Source organism: Podarcis filfolensis (genome assembly GCF_964270895.1).
Source record: "Podarcis filfolensis genome assembly, chromosome: 1".
NCBI classification, from domain to species: Eukaryota; Metazoa; Chordata; class Lepidosauria; order Squamata; family Lacertidae; genus Podarcis; species Podarcis filfolensis.
The window spans coordinates 31884326-31903744 of record NC_139604.1 but is presented as its reverse complement, the minus strand read 5'-3'; the positions used below and the strand labels follow the sequence as shown (position 1 = coordinate 31903744).

General features: G+C 42.6%; 1 protein-coding gene across 3 annotated transcripts in view; it reads right to left on the bottom strand.

Annotated features, from left to right (window-relative positions):
• Positions 1 to 1150: 1150 nt before the first annotated feature.
• ACVR1 (activin A receptor type 1) overlaps positions 1151 to 19419 on the bottom strand; it is a 76724-nt gene continuing 58455 nt past the window's right edge. For all 3 annotated transcript variants that reach the window (XM_083579240.1, XM_083579238.1, XM_083579239.1), the window contains exons 5-10: positions 19047 to 19146; positions 17299 to 17445; positions 15734 to 16009; positions 13565 to 13762; positions 4069 to 4199; positions 1151 to 2929 (exon numbers count right to left, since the gene is read on the bottom strand). In XM_083579240.1, the coding sequence (XP_083435366.1) occupies positions 2795 to 2929; positions 4069 to 4199; positions 13565 to 13762; positions 15734 to 16009; positions 17299 to 17445; positions 19047 to 19146 (987 nt within the window). In that variant the 3' untranslated portion in view covers positions 1151 to 2794. The remainder of the gene's footprint in view (positions 2930 to 4068; positions 4200 to 13564; positions 13763 to 15733; positions 16010 to 17298; positions 17446 to 19046; positions 19147 to 19419) is intronic.

Genomic DNA, 19419 nt, shown 5'->3' with positions numbered 1-19419 from the left:
ATTAAGGCTTTCTGGGAAATGATTTATAATGAATTGAAAAAGGTATTTAAATATACCTTCGTGAAGAAACCAGAGGCCTTTCTCTTGGGCATGGTCGGCCAATTGGTGTTAAAAAAGGATAGAACTTTCTTTATGTATGCTACAACAGCAGCAAGAATACTCATCGCAAAGTATTGGAAGATGCAAGATCTACCCACTCTGGAAGAATGGCAGACGAAGTTGATTGACTTTATGGGATTGGCAGAAATGACTGGCAGAATCCGTGACCAGGGAGAAGAGTCGGCAGAAGAAGAATGGAAGAAATTTAAGGACTACTTACAAAAACACTGCAATATTAATGAATGTTGAGTGATGTTGGATTGAAATTAAGTGGTTTCTAGCTGTAATGGTACAAAACAATATGAAAAAATGGTTCTTTTTTCTTTGTATATAACTAAAGGTTTAAGTTACAATAATTTAAGAAGATGGATAGAAAATAAGGGGTTTTTTAACTGTAATGCTATGAGATAAGGATTTGCTGGATAAACAATCTGAACTGGAATACAAGAAGGGGAGGCATGAGGAGGTCAGGGAAATATGGTATTGAAAAATAAGTTATGAACTTTATGTGTTTTTACTATTTTTTCTTTTTAATTTTTTCTTTGTTTGTATAAAATGGAAAATTCTAATAAATATCTTATTAAAAAAAAAAAACAGAAGAGGGGCCATGGTTTGCAGCCAGTGTTAGACATGCTCAGAGTAGACCCTCTGAAACTAAGAGCATGACTGAGTTCCATCAGGTTCAATGGGTCCAACTCTAAGAAGAACTGAGTTGGAAACAACCCCATATCCTCCCGCCCCCTGTATTCAGTGACGGGAGCAGCAGTTTTCCATGGAGCAAAGGCGCACAAATCAAAGCTCTTACAACGCTTCTCCCAAAAGAGCTTTCGTAAAGCAATCTGAAGGAGAACGGGGGAAATGGAAGCCGCAACAGGGCCCTGTCTCGTTTGGAACAATCAGCTCAAAACAAAGTCCATTCAGCTTGTTTCCTAAGCTTGCGGCATCGTGCTGGTTTAACGGTTGTTAGGGCAGCCACTTACATTCAGCATCCATCGTTTTCACTATGAGGGCTCCACAGGGAGAACAGCTACACAGTTATAAGGCAAGGCACTCAGATCAAAACTCTTTACTCAGGAAACTCAAGATTATTATTTAAAAAAACAAAAAACAAAAAACACCACGGTCAGAACAGCATGATCTGATTTGTTCATACATCATCACACAATTAATTTGTGTCCTTGCGAGGTCATTGCTCCAGCACAGACCCCACCTCCCCAACAACAACTGCCTGGCATCCCATCATCAGCATCACCTTTATGAAGAATCTCTCTGGTGTTTTTCAGTGGCGTTCTGTCCTACACCACCAGTTTGTTGACACCACTTCTGACTTGCAGAAACAGCAAAGGCAGGGAGAAGATAATCAGTGGATATACGCTGGTGATGCAAAACTTTACGGCGTTTACCTCGAACCACAAGAGGCACTAACAGAACGAGGGGACATTTTCTTTCCATTTGACTTGAAAATATTCTATGTCATTTATACAAATAACTGCTAAATACAAAACAAGGAAGTAAAATTTTAAAAATAGCTTTCTCCCCGCCCCGGTAGAGTTCATATGCACATTACGTATATAGCTTAGAAGAAGAAAAATGCACTTTCCCATAATACGATCCATGGCCTACCATTCTGCCATTTTCTTCTGCTGCTCCCCTTTCTCTAGGATCAATAAGGTACTAGATGTGGCATCATTTGGATAATGGCTTTATATTTAAGAGAGATATATATATCTATATAATATTTATATATAAATGTTCCGCTTATTTTGAACTGAAAAATATATGTTACAGACCACACGCATATAAAATGTGAAGCACTTTAAAAAAGGTGATTAAAGTGTATAACTGATAATACGGGGGGGGGGGCAGGGAGAAGGACCATTTCAGGTTATACCGTGTTAAACCTCCCCCCCCCAAAAAAAATACGTCTGTAAGAAATAAATGATAGAAGCCACATAAAAATAAGCTTTTAACTATTCGCACTTTCCTCAGTATTTTAAAACTGTTAAGTGCACTAATAATAAATAAAAGTTCGCAGTTTCCATATAAACAATAATTCCTAGCGTCCAGCATTATTGTAAACGGTACACATATGTAAAATGCAGCTTTAAAATAATAATAAAAAGAGTCAGTTACAAGTTCAATTTCCCAAATTGGATTTCCCATTATTATTATTATTATTATTTTAAAAAAAACATATTAATGAGTACAGGGCCAATCATATTTTTGGCAAGTCATGTCTTTCAAATTAAACCGTAACAGTGCAAGTAAGGAATGCAAGGAATCCCTAGTGCAATAAAGAGAAGCGCAGGCAATATTGCTGATTCGAATTGACCACTTCCACTTGGGAGCGAGACAAGGAGACACTTTCCTTTTTCTTTCTTTTCATGAAATAATAATTAAAAAAAGCCATGGTTTTAATGCCCCAGTTTTGTCTTAGGACTTCTCTTCTTTCCTTCCTTCCTTCCATAGGCCACCATAGATTCGGCATTAAGTCTTTACAGATTGGCCATTTGTAAAATACCATGGACAGTCACCGATTAAGGCTCACATGGGTCTATTTCCTTTTCAATGGCTGGTTAGGTAAACAACTCTGCCTCTGTTTGAAGCCGCTTGTGGCCGGATCCTAGAGTTCATCAAGCCATTCTTCCATGCTGGACACAAGCCATGATGTCCTGTCAGCATCAGGTGTTGGTTATCAACAGTCAGCTTTGAGCTTATCTAAGGAATTGTCGATTTTGGTCAAAGTCTTTTTAATACGCAGCGCTGTTAATCTGGCTGATGGATTGTGGTACCAGCATTCTTTCATCAACTTGGCAAGGGAAGTTAACGTCTGAAAAGGAAAGGTAGATGGGTATTCAGATCAGATCAAGTTTTGAAACGCTGTCCATGCAAATCTCAGTAGACTTCAAGAATCTATAAAAGGTCATTTCAGACACCACACCAATCTGTAGTTCAAAGGTGGGGAACAACCAGTCCTGGGTCATTCTTGGCCTGCCAAGGGGTCCAAATGAACATGCAAAGCAGTTTTCTGCAAACCATACCCACCAACCAACCAACCAACCAACCAGGTGACATGAGTGATGATGTCAGCTGATGGGCTAGAGGGCATGATTAATCTTGCATGGCTGGAAATGCCTGTTCCCAGCAGGAAATAGGCTCTTACAGGCAAGGCAGCAAGACTCAACCCTAGGGCATAGGCAAATTCCGGCCCTCCAGATGTTTGGGACTACAATTCCCATCATCCCTGCCCACTGCTCCTATTAGCTAGGGATGATGGGAATTGTAGTCCCAGGCATTTGGAGGGCCGGAGTTTGCCTATGCCTGGACTAGGACATGAGATACCAGGGTTCAGAAACCTTAGCTGTGTGCACTATGTACCCTCAAAGCACATTGTTTTCCTGCTGTAGCAGGGAAGGGGAGAGGGGAGGCAAAGCTTTGAGCAGTAGGTGGGCCAGCCCACCTGTCATTCTTGTGTCATACTGACATTGTCTGAGTGGCAGATGAGCACTCCCACACACCTGTCAAACATCACCTACAAGGCCAAAAAGGTTCCCACCCCCTTCTATAGTCATTGAAGCTTAACAATGATTTGGCATCACTGTTACGTAGAGTTAGCCCCCACCCCACCCTGAGAAAAATAATAGCTGTTCTCAGGGCAAGGATTAATTTTTGTGACCATGCACCCCATGTCCCTTAAGCCTTGTCCCTTAAGAATATACTCATTCTTAAGGGCACATACATTGCCTTTTAGGAATACACAAATGTTCTTCAACCTTGAGTTCTTAGATGTTACTGGACTACAACTGCCATCATGCCTGACCTCTGGCTAAGCTGACTGGAGATGATGGGAGTTGTAGCCCAATCACATATGGATCCCCAATGTTTAGGAACACAACAGCAGACGTCGTTTTGTTTTTTAAAGGATGATCTATAAGAAATATGGCGGGATGTGATGGGCTGGGCACTTACAGGATCTGAAAACCATCTGTTGGGAATGTTTGGCCTCTGCTGATCCACACAGACCACTTTTCTCATGTCTTCAAAGCTGGGGTCATTAGGCACTACGTCATAAAATGGAGGTTTGTAGTCTTCGACAATACCTAAGGCCAAAACACAACATAGATCCTGTAGTTGCATCGATACGTTTCAGAATCTTCATTAGCAAGACAAAGTTCAGTGCATTATTACATAGCACGGAGCCTTAGCCAAAGCTAAGTCCTTGTGACATCTCACCGATATTATGAAATGAATTTCTAATAGCACAATACAATCAAGACATTAATCAGCCAGTTCTCCCTGTGGGTTAGAATGCAGTTCCTTACTCTGCAAAGAAAAACATATGTACAGAAGGCAAATACAGTCACAAACAAGGCTGAAGTGTCTTGGTAAATAATCTGGAGACAGAGGGGAGGTGGGGGGGAGAAAGAACACAAAAACTCAAGATTCCAGTACAGAACACATATGCTCCTAAATCCACACTAGACAACACAGGGCCTGTGGAGAGTCAGAATGGGATGGGGCAGTCATTTAGAAAAAATAGAATGAACCCCAGTTCTATGCCAGGCATCAGGCGTCCCTAAAAACCTGTTTAAAACCATCTTCCAAGTATCAAGATGAGTTTCATTGGTATGCTGGCAGCAAATACAAGATTTATTTTGCATTGTGTGATTTAACCATAAAATTAAACCAGGGTATCTTGGATACTACTTGGGAAACAAAAATAAAATGCCTACCTACAGTATTCCATTTTAAAAGCACCTTAGTCATTTTGAACCTCCTATGAGTAAGTCATTGTATGTCATACTATTAAGGAAAGAGAAAAAAACTTGGCGATTAATCCAGGAAGGAATTCAGAAATGTCCCTTTGAGTGATATTTTGCTCCATCTACATTTAAGAAAACAGGCTAGACATGCAGACAGACAGACATACTTTTTTAAAAAAATTACTACTTTGTTTATTTGCTTCCAGGGATCCTTTGAAAGAAAGGACAGGATTGAGATTTACTATAGGGGGGGAAATCAGTAACAACAGAGAAGAAATTAGCACATTGGATCATTCATTATATACTCTATATTGACAACTATTTGTTAACACAGTTCAGCAATAACGATTTGTGCATGTGTTAGGATTTCTTTTGTCTGTTTATAACTTGATGCTGAAAGTTTTTGCCACTGAAAGAACATTCATTCGTATGTGGGGAAGGGGGGCACAAAGCTTTATTTCCCAATAAAACCTGGACATCTGGCAAATCTAGACTCACAAGGTTCTACCTGAGAATCAGAAAAAGTAGTAGAGGGAATGCTGATTAATATGATGATTTATATGCTGCCCGTCTGACTGAGTTGCCCCAGCCAATCTGCGCACCTCCCAACAGAATATTAAAAACACAATAAAACATCAAATATTAAAAACATCAAACATTAAAAACTTGCCCGAACAGGTTAATGATGTTCTTGCCCACCAAGACAACAAAATGACCTCCACACCCGTAACATCAGATGCTGTTGTAAATACACTTGACACTAATGCATAGAAATTTTCTTTTACGGTTAACCAAGTCTGCATTAATTCCTTCTAAATGCCTCTTCCTTCGCCAGCCTTTTGTATCTACTGCCTTACTGAAGAGTCCTTTGGGGACAATGGCTCGTCTATCATTTTTGACAAGTCCACAGGATAGGATAGGCAATACATGTAAATAAAATCCCCAAGAGTAGGGACCTGGCAAGAGCTGGTGGTGACCCCTGGTGTCCCCACCAGCAACTCCACCCAGCATTGCAGTGCACATACAACACGAGTCACGTTTCTGCCAGGTCAGTGAGGCCACATGTATCTATGCCAACACTCATATTCAGCTGCCAGCTGCACTAAGGCGCAAGGTTCATGGAATTTTTCTCTCTTTTTCACCAACTTCCCTTGCCCCTTAGGTTCACCTACGTATGCCAAATCCTCAGCCAAGAGAAGCCTCTCTTCCTGCTTCTGACTTGTTTATATAATAATAATAATTTTATTATTTACACTCCGCCAATCTATCTGGGTTGCAACACTTCTGACAGAAAATTGTAGAAATCTAGAAGGTACTCTAGATGGAGGGCACAAGGAGAAGGGGATGACAGAGGACGAGATGGTTGGCTAGTGTTCTCGAAGCTACCAGCATGAGTTTGACCAAACTGCGGGAGGCAGTGGAAGACAGAAGTGCCTGGCATGCTCTGGTCCATGGGGTCACAAAGAGTCGGACACGACTAAACGACTAAACAACAACAGAAGGTACTCTCTTTAAAGCCTAGCGGTGATATTCAGAAATTATTTCTGCATTTAATTTAGCTCATAAAAATCCTTACGTATTTATTTTAACTTCAATTGGCCACACATTAATCCCATTCTTGTGCATTCATGCTGGCATCTAAACTAATCCGCTTCTAGCTGTCCTTCCTTTCTCCTGATCAGAAAGACTTCCTAGCAGTGGTATTTTACCAGAGGGAGAAAAGGTACCCCTTTGCAAAGATGAGAAAATATGCCTGATTTTGCTAGTACGAGAGCTGACGACTGCTGAACAGATCACCAATTAATATGTTCCACAATGACTATCAAGATTATACCTCGATGCAGGCTTCAAGGAAGGAAACCAAGGCACAAAATGAACACTCAAACCCTTCAAGATCCTATTACGCGAGATTGCTTCCAAACGACTCTTAAGGACCATCTATCTGCTTTCGGAGTTCCCTGACAACATCGAGGAACAGTGGACCAAGCTAAGAACATCCATTATTGCAGCCTGTGAACAAACTATTAGATACCAAACCAAGAAACACCAGGACAGGTTTGATGAGAATGACAGTGAGATTGAACGCATTATTGACAAGAAAAGGAAGGCCTTTCAGATCTGGCGAAGAGATAGAAACTGTGCCACTAAGAATAAAACTTATGCCAGCGCTAAGGCTGAGGTTCAAAGAAGAACCAGAGAACTAAAGAACACTTGGAGGATAAAAAAAAGCTCAAGTAATCCAGCATTTAGCTGACACTCATGATGCACAGAGTTTCTTTAAAGCCGCAATGACCATCTATGGGACAATAAATCATGGCATATGCCTCCTACGCTCAAGAGATGGTACCACACTTCTAAATGATAAAGAAGCTATTGCACTGTGCTGGAAAGAACATTACCATCATCTCCTTAACCACAACTCCCCTGTAGCTGCTGAGGTCCCCTCACAAATTCCACAAAAACAAATTGGAGATGAGCTTGCAGAATCTCCAAATCTGGGCGAGTTGTGTACTGCTATTAACCAAATGAGAAACAACAAAGCCAGCGGATCTGATGGGATACCTCAAAGTGGGCAAAACTGAACTTACACAACTTCACAGGGTCATCGAAAAATATGGGAGAGAGAGGGGAGATCCCAGCAGACTTTAGAGATGCCAAAATTATCACTCTCTCTATGGCCTTCAACACTGTAAATCATAATGACCTGTGGACTGTCCTTCTGAAAATCGGCTGCCCAGATAAAGTTATGAACATCATTTGGCTCCTCCATGATAACATGGCAGCAACAATCGCAGATAACAACGGCTCTCAAAGTGGACCAGTCACAGTGGGATCAGGTGTTAAACAGGGTTGTGTTATTGCTCCAACTCTATTTATCATTTTCATTGCCATCATCCTACATTTTGTTGAAGGGAAACTCCCCGCGGGAGTGGAAATCATACATCGAACAGATGGAAAGCTCTTTAATCTGAGTAGGCTGAAAGCAAAGAGTAAGATTACCATAACTTCCATCATAGAGCTTCAGTATGCTGGTGACAACGTAGTGTGTGCACACTCAGAGGATGACCTCCAAACCATCCTAAATATCTTCGCAGAAGCTAATGAAAAGCTTGGCCTTTCGCTCAGCATCCAAAAAACCAAAGTGCTGCACCAACAAGCACAAAACAACCCCTCTGCAGCAACACAAATCCAACTAAATGGTGTAATGTTGGAAAGTGTCAATCACGTCTTCTACCTGGGCAATTATCTTTCCACAAGGACCGACATTGATGACAAAATCCAGTACTGCCTGAGCTCGACAAGTGCAGCTTTCTCCCAACTGAAGTGCAGTGTGTTTGAGGACTGGGACATTCATAGGGATACCAAAATGCTTGTTTACAAAGCTATTGTACTATCCACCTTACTGTATGCTTGTGTAACATGGACAACTTATAAACACCATCTCCAACTCCTCAAAACATTCCATCTCTGAAAATTTTAATATATCACTTGGGAAGACAGGCGAACTAATGCCAGTGTACTGGAAGAAGCAAAGTTCACCAGTGTAGAATCAATTATTCTTCAACATCAACTTCGTTGGACTGATCACGTTGTTCAGATGCCTAATTATCATCTTCCAAAGCAACTTCTCTATTCCAAACTTAAAAATGGAAAGTGTAATGTTGGTGGTCAACAAAACAGGTTTAAAGACTCTCTTAAGGCAAATCTTTTAAAATGCAGTATTAAAGGTAAAGGGACCCCTGACCATTAGGTCCAGTCGTGACCAACTTTGGGGTTGCGGCGCTCATCTCGCTTTATTGGCCGAGGAAGCTGATGTACAGCTTCCAGGTCATGTGGCCAGCATGACTAAGCCGCTCCTGGCGAACCAGAGCAGCACACGGAAACGTCGTTTACCTTCCCGCCAGAGTGGTACCTATTTATCTACTTGCACTTTGACGTGCTTTTGAACTGCTAGGTTGGCAGCAGCAGGGACCAGACAATGGGAGCTCACCCCGTCGCAGGGATTCAAACCGCCGACCTTCCGATTGGCAAGTCCTAGGCTCTGTGGTTTAACCCACAGCACCACCCGCGTCCCAAATGTAGTATAAACACTGGAAATTGGGAAACACTGGCCTGCGAGCACTCCAGTTGGAGGATAGCCGTTACCAAAGGTGTCATGGGCTTAGAAGATGCTCGAAACCTATGTCCCCACTGTGGAGGGACGTGCTGATCCAGAACTGGCCTCCACAGTCACTTACGGACTCACTGTGAAGACTGTGTTCATGGAAGACAATCTTACTCAGTTATGAGTGATCACTAAAGAAGAAGGAAGTGGCTTGGCAGGCAGATAAGGCCCATCAGACATGGGTTCACTATCCCCGCTAACAGAGACTTGCTTTTATACAACTGAATATTCCTATGCATATTTTAAGCTTTCTTGTTTACTGTATTACAGTAGAAGAAGAAGCTGTTTGGCTTTTACTCCAATGTGTTTTTTTGGTGTGTGTTTTTAAAAAATACAATTAACAAAGCCAAAGTTTTAAGGCTCCTATGGGGCTGCTTCTGGCACCAGACCTACTGAAGAAAGTCACCATAACCTCTGATCTACACTGTCATAACACTGTCATAATGAACCCTGCCATAGTTTCCTTCTATTCAACCAGAATAAAATGGATTATTTTTAAAGAGAAATGTCTTTGAACTAATGAAATATAATCCATAAAACCAGTAATAAACAGAAAACTTAATGCTCAACAATTCTAACCTGTGTTGCAGGAGATGAGAGGAAATGCACCCTCATCTCATCCTCAATTCTAGTCCTGGTATGCTTAGACAGCGAGGAGGAACAAGAGCAGCTGACCCCTGGACTGAAAAAAGGCAGCAGCAGTCTGAGTGCCTCCTCTGAAGTTTCCAAAATCATGGTGGAAATTCTGGTTTGGTTTTGCTTTTAGTAGATCATTGTCTGTCACTTCCTTCCTGTCTGCACCTCCAAGATGCCACAAATTGTTTCAGGGGCTCTTGATTCATTTGGATCCAAGGCACACCCTAACTCAGGCATAGGCAAACTCGGCCCTCCAGATGTTTTGGGACTACAACTCCCATCATACCTAGCTAACAGGACCAGCGGTCAGGGATGATGGGAGTTGTAGTCCCAAAACATCTGGAGGGCTGAGTTTGCCTATGCCTGCCCTAACTTCACCATATTTCTGAGAAATCACTCGGAAACTTGAGAGTTCTCTATAGCTAAACAATAGGTGATGGGAGTGTTTCTTTGATTTTGTTAGGCACAAAAGAAGATTGGTCATTTAACGGTTCTAGGAGGACCCATACCAGTGTTAAATTCCCCCTTCTTCATTTCACACAACAGGTTCTGGCAGCAACTTCCAGGTGAATTTTGTCCTAGGTTCCACTCAATCCCTACTCACTCACCTTTTCGTGGGGGGAAAAATGAACCTTTTAAAGCCAAGGTGCTATTAAGGAACATGCAAAATGATGACTGGCTATACGTGACTACCATCAACCTTATGGCTACTTTTCTGGAAGCAAAGTATGGTTGTCTGTGTATGCTCTGAAGGTCACCACCTTTCTGAAGATATGTAAGTCAGGTCAGCGCCTGGATAGGAGACCACTTGGGAAACAAATGTATGTTCCATAACAGAAGAAAGGTGGGATATAAATGTAAGAATAAGCAATGGCCATCCAAGGTTGACAGGTACTGTGTCAGCCACATATTCTCCATGTGTTCCTCCCAGCTTCCATTACCTCTTGAATGTCATGAGCTGCCCTGTATACCTTTGTTCTCCTTTCTCCATAAAAGCAGGGAAAGTGTTAGGTGAAAACAGGTACCACCTTCAATGACAAATGGGGCTGCCTAGAGTTGGGGACCCTGCTCTTTTTGAATGGCAGAGGAAAATCCACGTGGAAAACTACTGGTGCGCTTGTACAGACACAGGACGGAACGTGAAACCAAGCAACTGAATGCGAAACAAACTGTACTGATTCCTGCATGTCTTGTAATATTTCCAAAGAAATGGGGGAGAAACTGACCTATCACACACTTAAAAAACAACAACTCTTGTTAGGAGAGAGAACAATCCCGTTTTCAGCTCCACAATACTTGGCTGCTACTTTAAAATAGGGGGAGGAAACTCACTCCTGCGGGCCAAATCCAGCCCTCCAAGCCTCTCTGATCAGCCCTCAAAACTCCACCGAAGCCATTCCCTTTCCCGAGGTCACTCTACTCACAAGATTTGCTCGGTGCTCTCCTTGAGTGCTTTTGTCCCTGGCAAGAACTGTGATCATGGCTCTTTCTTGCCTTAATAGAGGATGGAGAGGTGCAAGTGTAGAGAGGCCTCTGACTTTTCTGTAGCTGGAACGTGCCCAGCAGTACAAAGGAAGAGTCACAGCCATTGCCTCTGGCATGTGGCTCCCAGGTTTACAACCCTCCAAGGGTTCCAAGAGCTAAGAAAGGTGATCACTGAAAGCTTATTACACACATCCGCAAAACAAAATGTCCGCCAATAAGCATCTAAGAATGATCCACGTACTACTTTTGAACTTTCCAATAGGGTGCTGCTCCAATTGGTCTTAAAAATGTATTCTCACTTCTACCGATGCCTTAGGGTTCAGTACACTGTTTCTTTAAACAGCTTTACTTCAAAGAACTCCTGTGCCATACAGATAATTGAGATTGTACATACACATTGTTTAAAATGCCACCGACCCAGTACTAGTGCTGATGCTACCAAAAAAAGAGAGAAAAAGCTGATGCTACCAAAAAGAAAAGAAAAAAGAGGGGGGGCCACTAGGTGGCGCATCGGAAGATGGCTGACAATAACATCTCTCCGACCCACACGAGGTAATTTGGAGGCTATGATGGGGGTAATTAGCCTCCTTAACCCCCCCAGGATTGTGGGGGGGACGGTCCTTGCCTGCTGTGCCCTATACCACCCCCGAATTTGTGGGGGTAGGGGCACTAGGCACAAAGCCCTCCTGTGGGATTCCGGCACTCCTGGACGCCGTCCCTGATTCGCGCCGCTAGTTGCAAGCATCTTCAAAAGAAACAATTTGGACGAGATAAATTGCACATGCTTCAAGGAAAAAGGGGAGTAAAGACTGCTGACAGAAGAGATCTCTGATAACAAGACAAGAATAAAATATGAGAAGATACGTCAAGATACGGTATGACTGAGGGGGGAGGGGGGGGGAAAACCTGCCTTCCTTTTTCTTATGTGATTTAACAAGAATCCCCTCCCCTAATGAGTCAGAAACTAAGGACTTAAGCTGTGGATTTAAGGCTGTGTGGAGATAAACTTTCGAACCAAAGCAATGTTTCAAGATGAAGCTGGAAAGCTAAGAGTTTTGGAATGACGCAGTTAAAAATGCCGTTGCCATTTTGGGAGGCATTGTTGGAGCTCTTGGGTCTGGGAGGAGAAAGAGAGAAATAGAGTTGTTTACATATCGTGGATCAACTTCTCGGTGGGACTTAAGAGCGACAAATGCCAAATTTATGATGGAAAGAGCGATGTTATCTACAAAGGAGATATATGGAAACCATCTGGACTTAGTGGAGGAACAGGAAATCCACACAGGATTATTATTTTGCTTATCGGCTTAAGGAGACTAACAGAAGAGATCGTAAAGGAAAAATAGAAATTATATGAACAAGATATGATGTGGAAACACCAAGATAAGACTGGATAGAATTACGAATTTTGTTTGGACTGATTGGGACTGATTTGGACATTAACGCAGTAATAAGAAGATGATCTGAATCCCCCTTAGATCTTGAAGTATGGGTTCCCCCAACAAAATTTAAAAATTTGGCTTTGTAATTCGGAATTTATGTGATGTGATTTAATTTGATGTGATTGGCCAGTTAATAAAAATTATTTTTTTAAAAAAACAAAAAACAAAAAGAAAAGAAAAGAGGAGTCTTCTCCATGGCAAATCCATCTCCATTATTCGGCTGTCAGGCCATGCCTCAGTAGGAGGGCAAAGCAGTCCTCCTTAAGCCATGTTGGTGTAAGGATGAATTCTCCCTGCCACAGGCATGGGATTCCATGAAACCCCAAGGGGATTTCCTTGCCTTACTTAGAACTTTAGCAGTGAAATATTAATTATCAAGGAAAGTGTTTACCGACTGGGGCTGGTGAGAGATGTAGTCCAAAACATCTGGAGGAGTACCAGTTTTTCCCCTTACAGAACTTGCTGCCCACCTCCTGATCATTTAAGATACACCTCGATGTGGTCCCATGTTTAAGTTTCAGCTATATAAACTGAATGAATGAATGAATGCTTAAACAGTGATGTTGTAAAGGCAAGTGGGGTAATCTGAACAGCTTTGACCCACTGTCATAAGCTGAGAAATCTGTTGTGATCTATGAGTTTCTTTATACCACCTCACCTTTTTTTTTAATGCAGTTGGCGGCGAACGTAATAAAGAACATTGGAATTTGACTTGGAATTCATAAAGTACCTACTTTCACACACACACACAATTTGAAATAGTATATGGGGCAGGGTGGGGGGCGAGAGGCATGTCAAGGAAAGTGGCAGCCCAAATCCTGCAAAGTAGGTAGGAGTTCAGTGCAATTTAAGGCACAAATACCAGGAGAGAAAACTTGAAACCACTTACTACTAAGGAAGATACAAGAGATGTTTTTCACCTTTAGTGGCCAGTGGATTAATGCAACTAATTCTAGAAAGGAACAGATACTCACCATTGCTCACCATACGCCTGGCTACTTCCCAAAGGACCAGTCCAAATGCCCAGATATCAACCCGTTTGTAAGAGTCAAAGCAGTCCACTTGGATGGTTTCATCTAAGACTTCCGGCGCCATGTAGCGCTTGGTACCCACACGGGGGTTGTTTCCTACATCCAACTGATTGGTGCTTTGGGAGTGCATGACTGCGAGGCCTGTAATTGCAAACAGAAGAGCTGTGAAGCCAGTGTTTGTCTTTCAGCTCGAGGGGAGCCTACCTGTTACCATTGCCATATATTTTTCAGCTACAAAGTGCCATCGTGTCATGGTTTTGAACCTGAGACCTCCTGCATGGTAAGCACTGGGATATGGCCCTCTTCCCTATACCTACTCTAAGAGATTAGGAAGGCCTTTGTAAAGCAACTCTAAAAAACTCTAAAAAACAACAACACCCAGTCGTAGCAAATCTACGCAGCGACAACACAACACCACTAAACTAGTGTTTATGTGGTGGGAATATATTGTGGTCCAGCAGACTGAGTGCTACATAGCCATTATCCTGTTCACACATCTGCTGTAAGGGGGGTGGGGATAAATCTTAACTCCCAAGGTTCAAGTTGAGCTTTTGAGGAAATCGATGGAACCAAAAGTGTGGCGAAGGCTAACGCAAGGACAACTGTGACCGTAAAAATGGGTCAAATCAAACACCTTCCAAAAATAAACCACAGACACATATGGTCACCAGAAAGTAAACACCTTAAAAAAAATACAGTATGCAAACTACTCTACACAGTTTGCATTCTGCTCCAACCACCAAATAGCTTAAAATTGACATATATTACACTGCAGCCTTCAAATAGCAGCAATTTTAAGTAAGTAAACTAACAACCACCGAAAAACGAAAGACAGTTTACAGTAAAGCAAAGGCCAGACAAACAGACCTTTCATGAGCCCATCATCAATATAAATATTGCTGGGCAACATGGAGCACTTAAAAGTGAAAACATCTTTACTTTGTATCTCAGATATGCCAATTAAATCTTTGTTGAAGGGGACAACTGTATACAGTAACTAAGCAGCCCCATATAAATTTAAAGGGATTGCAAAATCCATGCACATTAAGTTTTCAGAAAGATACAATCCTGCATGGGACAGGCAATCCAATTGACAGGCTATCATTTGGGCAGTGCAAATAATATATCACACATAAGGTCCCTTGGCTTATTCATAGTTTAAAGTGTCCTGTCTAGATGTGGTGAATACGGGGATTGCCCTTCTGACAGGAGACATAAGAGATTCTATGCTGCATTTTCTTTTTTAATATTAAAACATTTATTCAAAAGTTACAATGCAGCTTTGTCCACTGCCATAGTATCACAGAATGATCACTCCAATCTCAGCCCTACATGTGATAGTGCCAGTGCAGATCTGCAGTGCAGATGCTTCTATTACCCACAATCCCCATGGACCTGGGGTGGTTTTGCTCCCATCTAATGAGCAGTGCAGTATGGGAGGGCAAGGCAAGAGTGTGAGCATGACAATCCAAAAGCCAGGTTCATAGGCTCTCCTGCTTCTGCCTTAGAAGTGCCGTAAATCCCTGATGCCTCTATCACAGAATGGCCAACCCACACTTTAATTTAAGCAGTAGGTGGCAGTGTTAAACTGGACCTGGAAGGTGTTGGGAAATATCAACCCCAGCAAGACAGAACATCATCCCAAATGATAACAGGCTGGGCTCAAAGGAAGCTATAATCACAGTTGGACCCTTGTCCCAGAGCAGTACCAAGACTCTCAAGCTGAAACCTAGAACCACACCTAAGGGCGATGGCAGCGGTAGCAAATACTCTAGCTGCTGTCTTGAAGAGAAAAAATCCTTCATTCATGATGCCACTGGTGGTTCTTCCCCTCCTGGTTTTTTATTTACTCCAACACATATGTCTCTAAAACCATGTATGAAGGATATCCTTTACAGGGCTGTACAAACAACATCAGAAAATAGTATGCAGGATTCCGCAGACAGGAGTGAGACTTAAAAATGATGTGCGCCCTCTAGTGGATGAAGAACAATTCCCCCCCAAAATCAACTCTTAAATCCAAATAAAGAAAGGTCCTCAAGAATTGCATCGGGTTATTTGAGGACTGCATATTTAAAATGCAAAAAAGAAGGAGAAGGGAAAACCACTCACCTAGGTCTGCTATGCAACACTGTCCGTTTTTCTTAACCAGGATATTTTTACTCTTCAAGTCTCGGTGAGCAATGGCAGGTTTCCCTTGGGTCCCAAATATCTCTATGTGCAAATGTGCAAGGCCACTAGCTATAGACAAGACTATCCGCAGGCAGCTCACTGTGTCGAGCGTCGTGAGTTGCAGATAGTCATACAAAGAGCCCATCTCATGGTAGTGGGTGATTAGCCACAACTGAGTGCTGGAATTCCGAGAGGTCATATCTGAGGCAATAAACCCTGAAAGAAGGAGAAGAAACACCAGGTGAAAGATCAAGGGTTTCCTTCCCCCCACTATCTAAACTCTCTCCAGAATTAGGCCATGCAAGATGCAGGCTGCAGGGTCGTTTTCCTCAGTGTTAAATTCTAGCTTTCAAACCCACAATCTTAGCTTGTGGACTGAAAAGGTGTAACAGTCTACAAAATGGCAATGCACATACAAGTCCATTATTGTCAATACTCTGAACCCATGCCTACCAAGGCTTCAGCTGCACTACGCATTTAAAGCAGGATCACAGCTTCCTCCAAAGAATCCTGGGAGCTGTAGTTTGTTAAGGGTGCCATGAGTTGTTACTCCCCCTCACGGAACTACAGTCCTCAGAGTGGCTTAACAGTCAATCCTGCGTCCCAGGGAACTCTGAGAATTGTAGCTCCGTGAGGGGAACAGGGGACTCTCAGTTCTCTTAACAAACTACAGCTCCCAGAATTCTCTGGGGGAAAGTATGGCTGATTAAAGTGGTACGCTACTGCTTTAAATGTATGGTCTCTTCTGAATGTATGGTCTCTTCTGTATGTACTCCATGGGGATAGGGAACCTCAGAGCCACAGGGGCAAGCCACAAACCACAGCTCCTCTGAAGGACAAACCGCACAACAGCCTCATCCTGTGCTCTCCTCAAGTGGTTTCACCTGCCTGGAATGTGTCTTTAAAATGTGATACTTATTGCTTGCCTGGATGGACAGATACGATGCTAGTATATGTATGCACACATACATGGGGGGCATTTAGAAATTTTTGCATAGGTTGGAATGTACAACATTTAAGAACCGCATCAGTTGCTATGTCTCTGGTCCCAACCAAGCACCAGCATACAGTCCCTAGATGGTTGCCCATGACAGGATGAGGCTGGTGGGCTGGAAAATGTTCCCCATCTCTAGCAAATATAGTCTGTTTTTAACAGTCTGCTTCATCTTATCTGCAATGGAAATGTGTACTGAAATGACATAATGCTTAATACATAGGATTACACAGAGGTATACTTAAAAACATTTTTATCATGGTGCACATATGGTATTTGGCCGGTGGGGGAATCCTGCTCATGAGCATGGTTTTGCTAACAGAAAACCGAATGCAAGGATATATTTCTGCAGGAGTCAAGTTTTTCTTGATTAAGGTGGATAAAAACTTAGTTAAAAGGGGATGGAGAAAGCCTTGCACTACAGCGTTCAGCAGACTCAGGGTCCAGGTCTTTTTTAATGCCCCCCACGCCCTTATCTGTATACAAAAGCCATTAAGAAAATATCGTTCACCTAAAATGTTTTCATGTCTCAGCAACACAGTATTGTACAATTCCGTTTCCCTGAACCAGGACTTCTCGTCTCGGGAAGAAAATATCTTTACTGCAACATTTTCTCCTTGCCACTGTCCTCTCCAGACCTCACCGTATCGACCTTTCCCTAGAACAGGCAAACAGATACATGGGATTTGAGCAGCAGTCTTCGTTAAGCAAATAGTAGGATGGTTCCAGGCTAGACCAGAGCAGAGACTTGAAACTAAATCAACATTTTAAGGCACTTTAAAAACAAACCGTTCATGGTGCTCAGGCTCCAAGGCAAGAGATTCTCACTTCAGGATGTAGTTGGGTGGAGAGGAAACATAGCAAGGACTTTGGCCAAATATTACCAATAACGGAAGTTTTAAGACCAACTTCAGAGGCACATGGCTCTGAGATCAATTTAGGCCTTTTTCATGGTGGCCCCTCTTCTGTACAATTTCCTTCCAAGGGCTATATGGCTGACTCCTTTGGTTCAGAGGTTTACAGAAAGTTTTTTTCTTTAATACCCACTTGTTTTCCTTGGCTTTTAATGAAATGCTTCATTTTAGAGGCGCTAATTGGGTGTTTTGTTTTGTTTTTCTTACAGGTGTTGATTGCATAAAGTACATTTAAACCAGCTGTACCGTTGCAATTTTTATGTTTCTGTGTTTGTTTAACGAAACTGTGCATTTGTTATTAACGGAAGCAGCTTTAGGAAAGCTATAGGCTTGACAGCTAGCTCTGAAACATCTGAAATAAATAAATCCCTGGCTGTACTTCCCATATCTTTCTATTTCAGCAAGCAGGCACCAGCAGTTACTAAAGGCTTGGAGCACTGGGAATGCTGATATCAGTTCCACCAATACCCCGCCATAGGAACTTTGAAGATTCTGAGAACAGAGTCAGGTGCGTGTTAACTGTGTGGCTGCTTTTGGAAATTGAATCTCATATGCCTTATATTCTTACCATCTGCCCACAGTACTGCCTACCCTCCAGGAGTTTACCAAGTGGAGCTGCCATCCCCACTCACCCCCAGCCCTTGTACTGAAAATAATTCAACAGGTGAGGTCAAAGATTGGAAACTGTGGGCAAATGCATACACAGTACACACTCTACCACTGAGCAGGGGAGACTTGCTAACTGATTTACACATGAAAATAGCGTCGCCTGTTTGCCACATAGGAAGTAAAAAACATAATAACGGTAATAATGCATTGATGTATGTGGTAAATGAAGGCGACAAAGTAGAAGGGAGCAGTACGTGAGCTGGACACTGGGGACCCTGGGTTCAACCCAAGCAAACTAAAATAAACTTAATTCAACACAGTGCCACCTGCTTTCCTTGGCAGCCTCACACGACTGACGCTGGTCTCTCGTTTCTTTACCTCGCCTTTGGCACATGTTCATCAGCAACAGGTGTAATCCAGGGTAACAGGACACACGACACCTTTGAGGCTCTTGGCGTTACACAGAAGGGACTTCCTGTCCAAAGATTCCACTCGCGACTCAATACAGACCAGCCGCTTAACCATTTGGCCTCTCTTTGAAACACAGACACACCGTTTTTTAAAAGTGCAATCCTATACGTCTCTATTCAGAAGTAAACCCTTTTTGAGTTTAATGGGACTTACGTCCAGGTAGATGTGTACAGGATCGCACCCTTCTCCACAGCACGCACTCATACGTGCACACAACACAGAGGAATCCTCAGGGCCCTGTCCCAGGTAGAATAAGATTACTAACCCACACACTCCAACAGCGTAATCTGCCGGGCCACCGTTCTTTGTACCAGGAAAGGAAGGCCAGAGCCACTTCCGGATGTACAGGTATGGTCCAACAAGTCCTGTGTGAAAAAGAAGACCACATGTTTGGAACTAGAATTGAAATGGAACAGAAGCTGGCATTCTGCCACCTCCCTCCCTTTAATTCATTTATTGAAGGCATTGTTCTTCCATTTACATTGCACAAAGGGACCTATTTGTCTGCCGTTTGGAAGGCTTAATCCACTCTGCAATGGCCTCTGTACCTGTAAATTGCATCCACTTTGGCCCAAAGGGGAGGGGAGGCTATAGCTGTTTTCCTAGTGAATGGAGAGCACGTAGTTTTGTTTGTACAG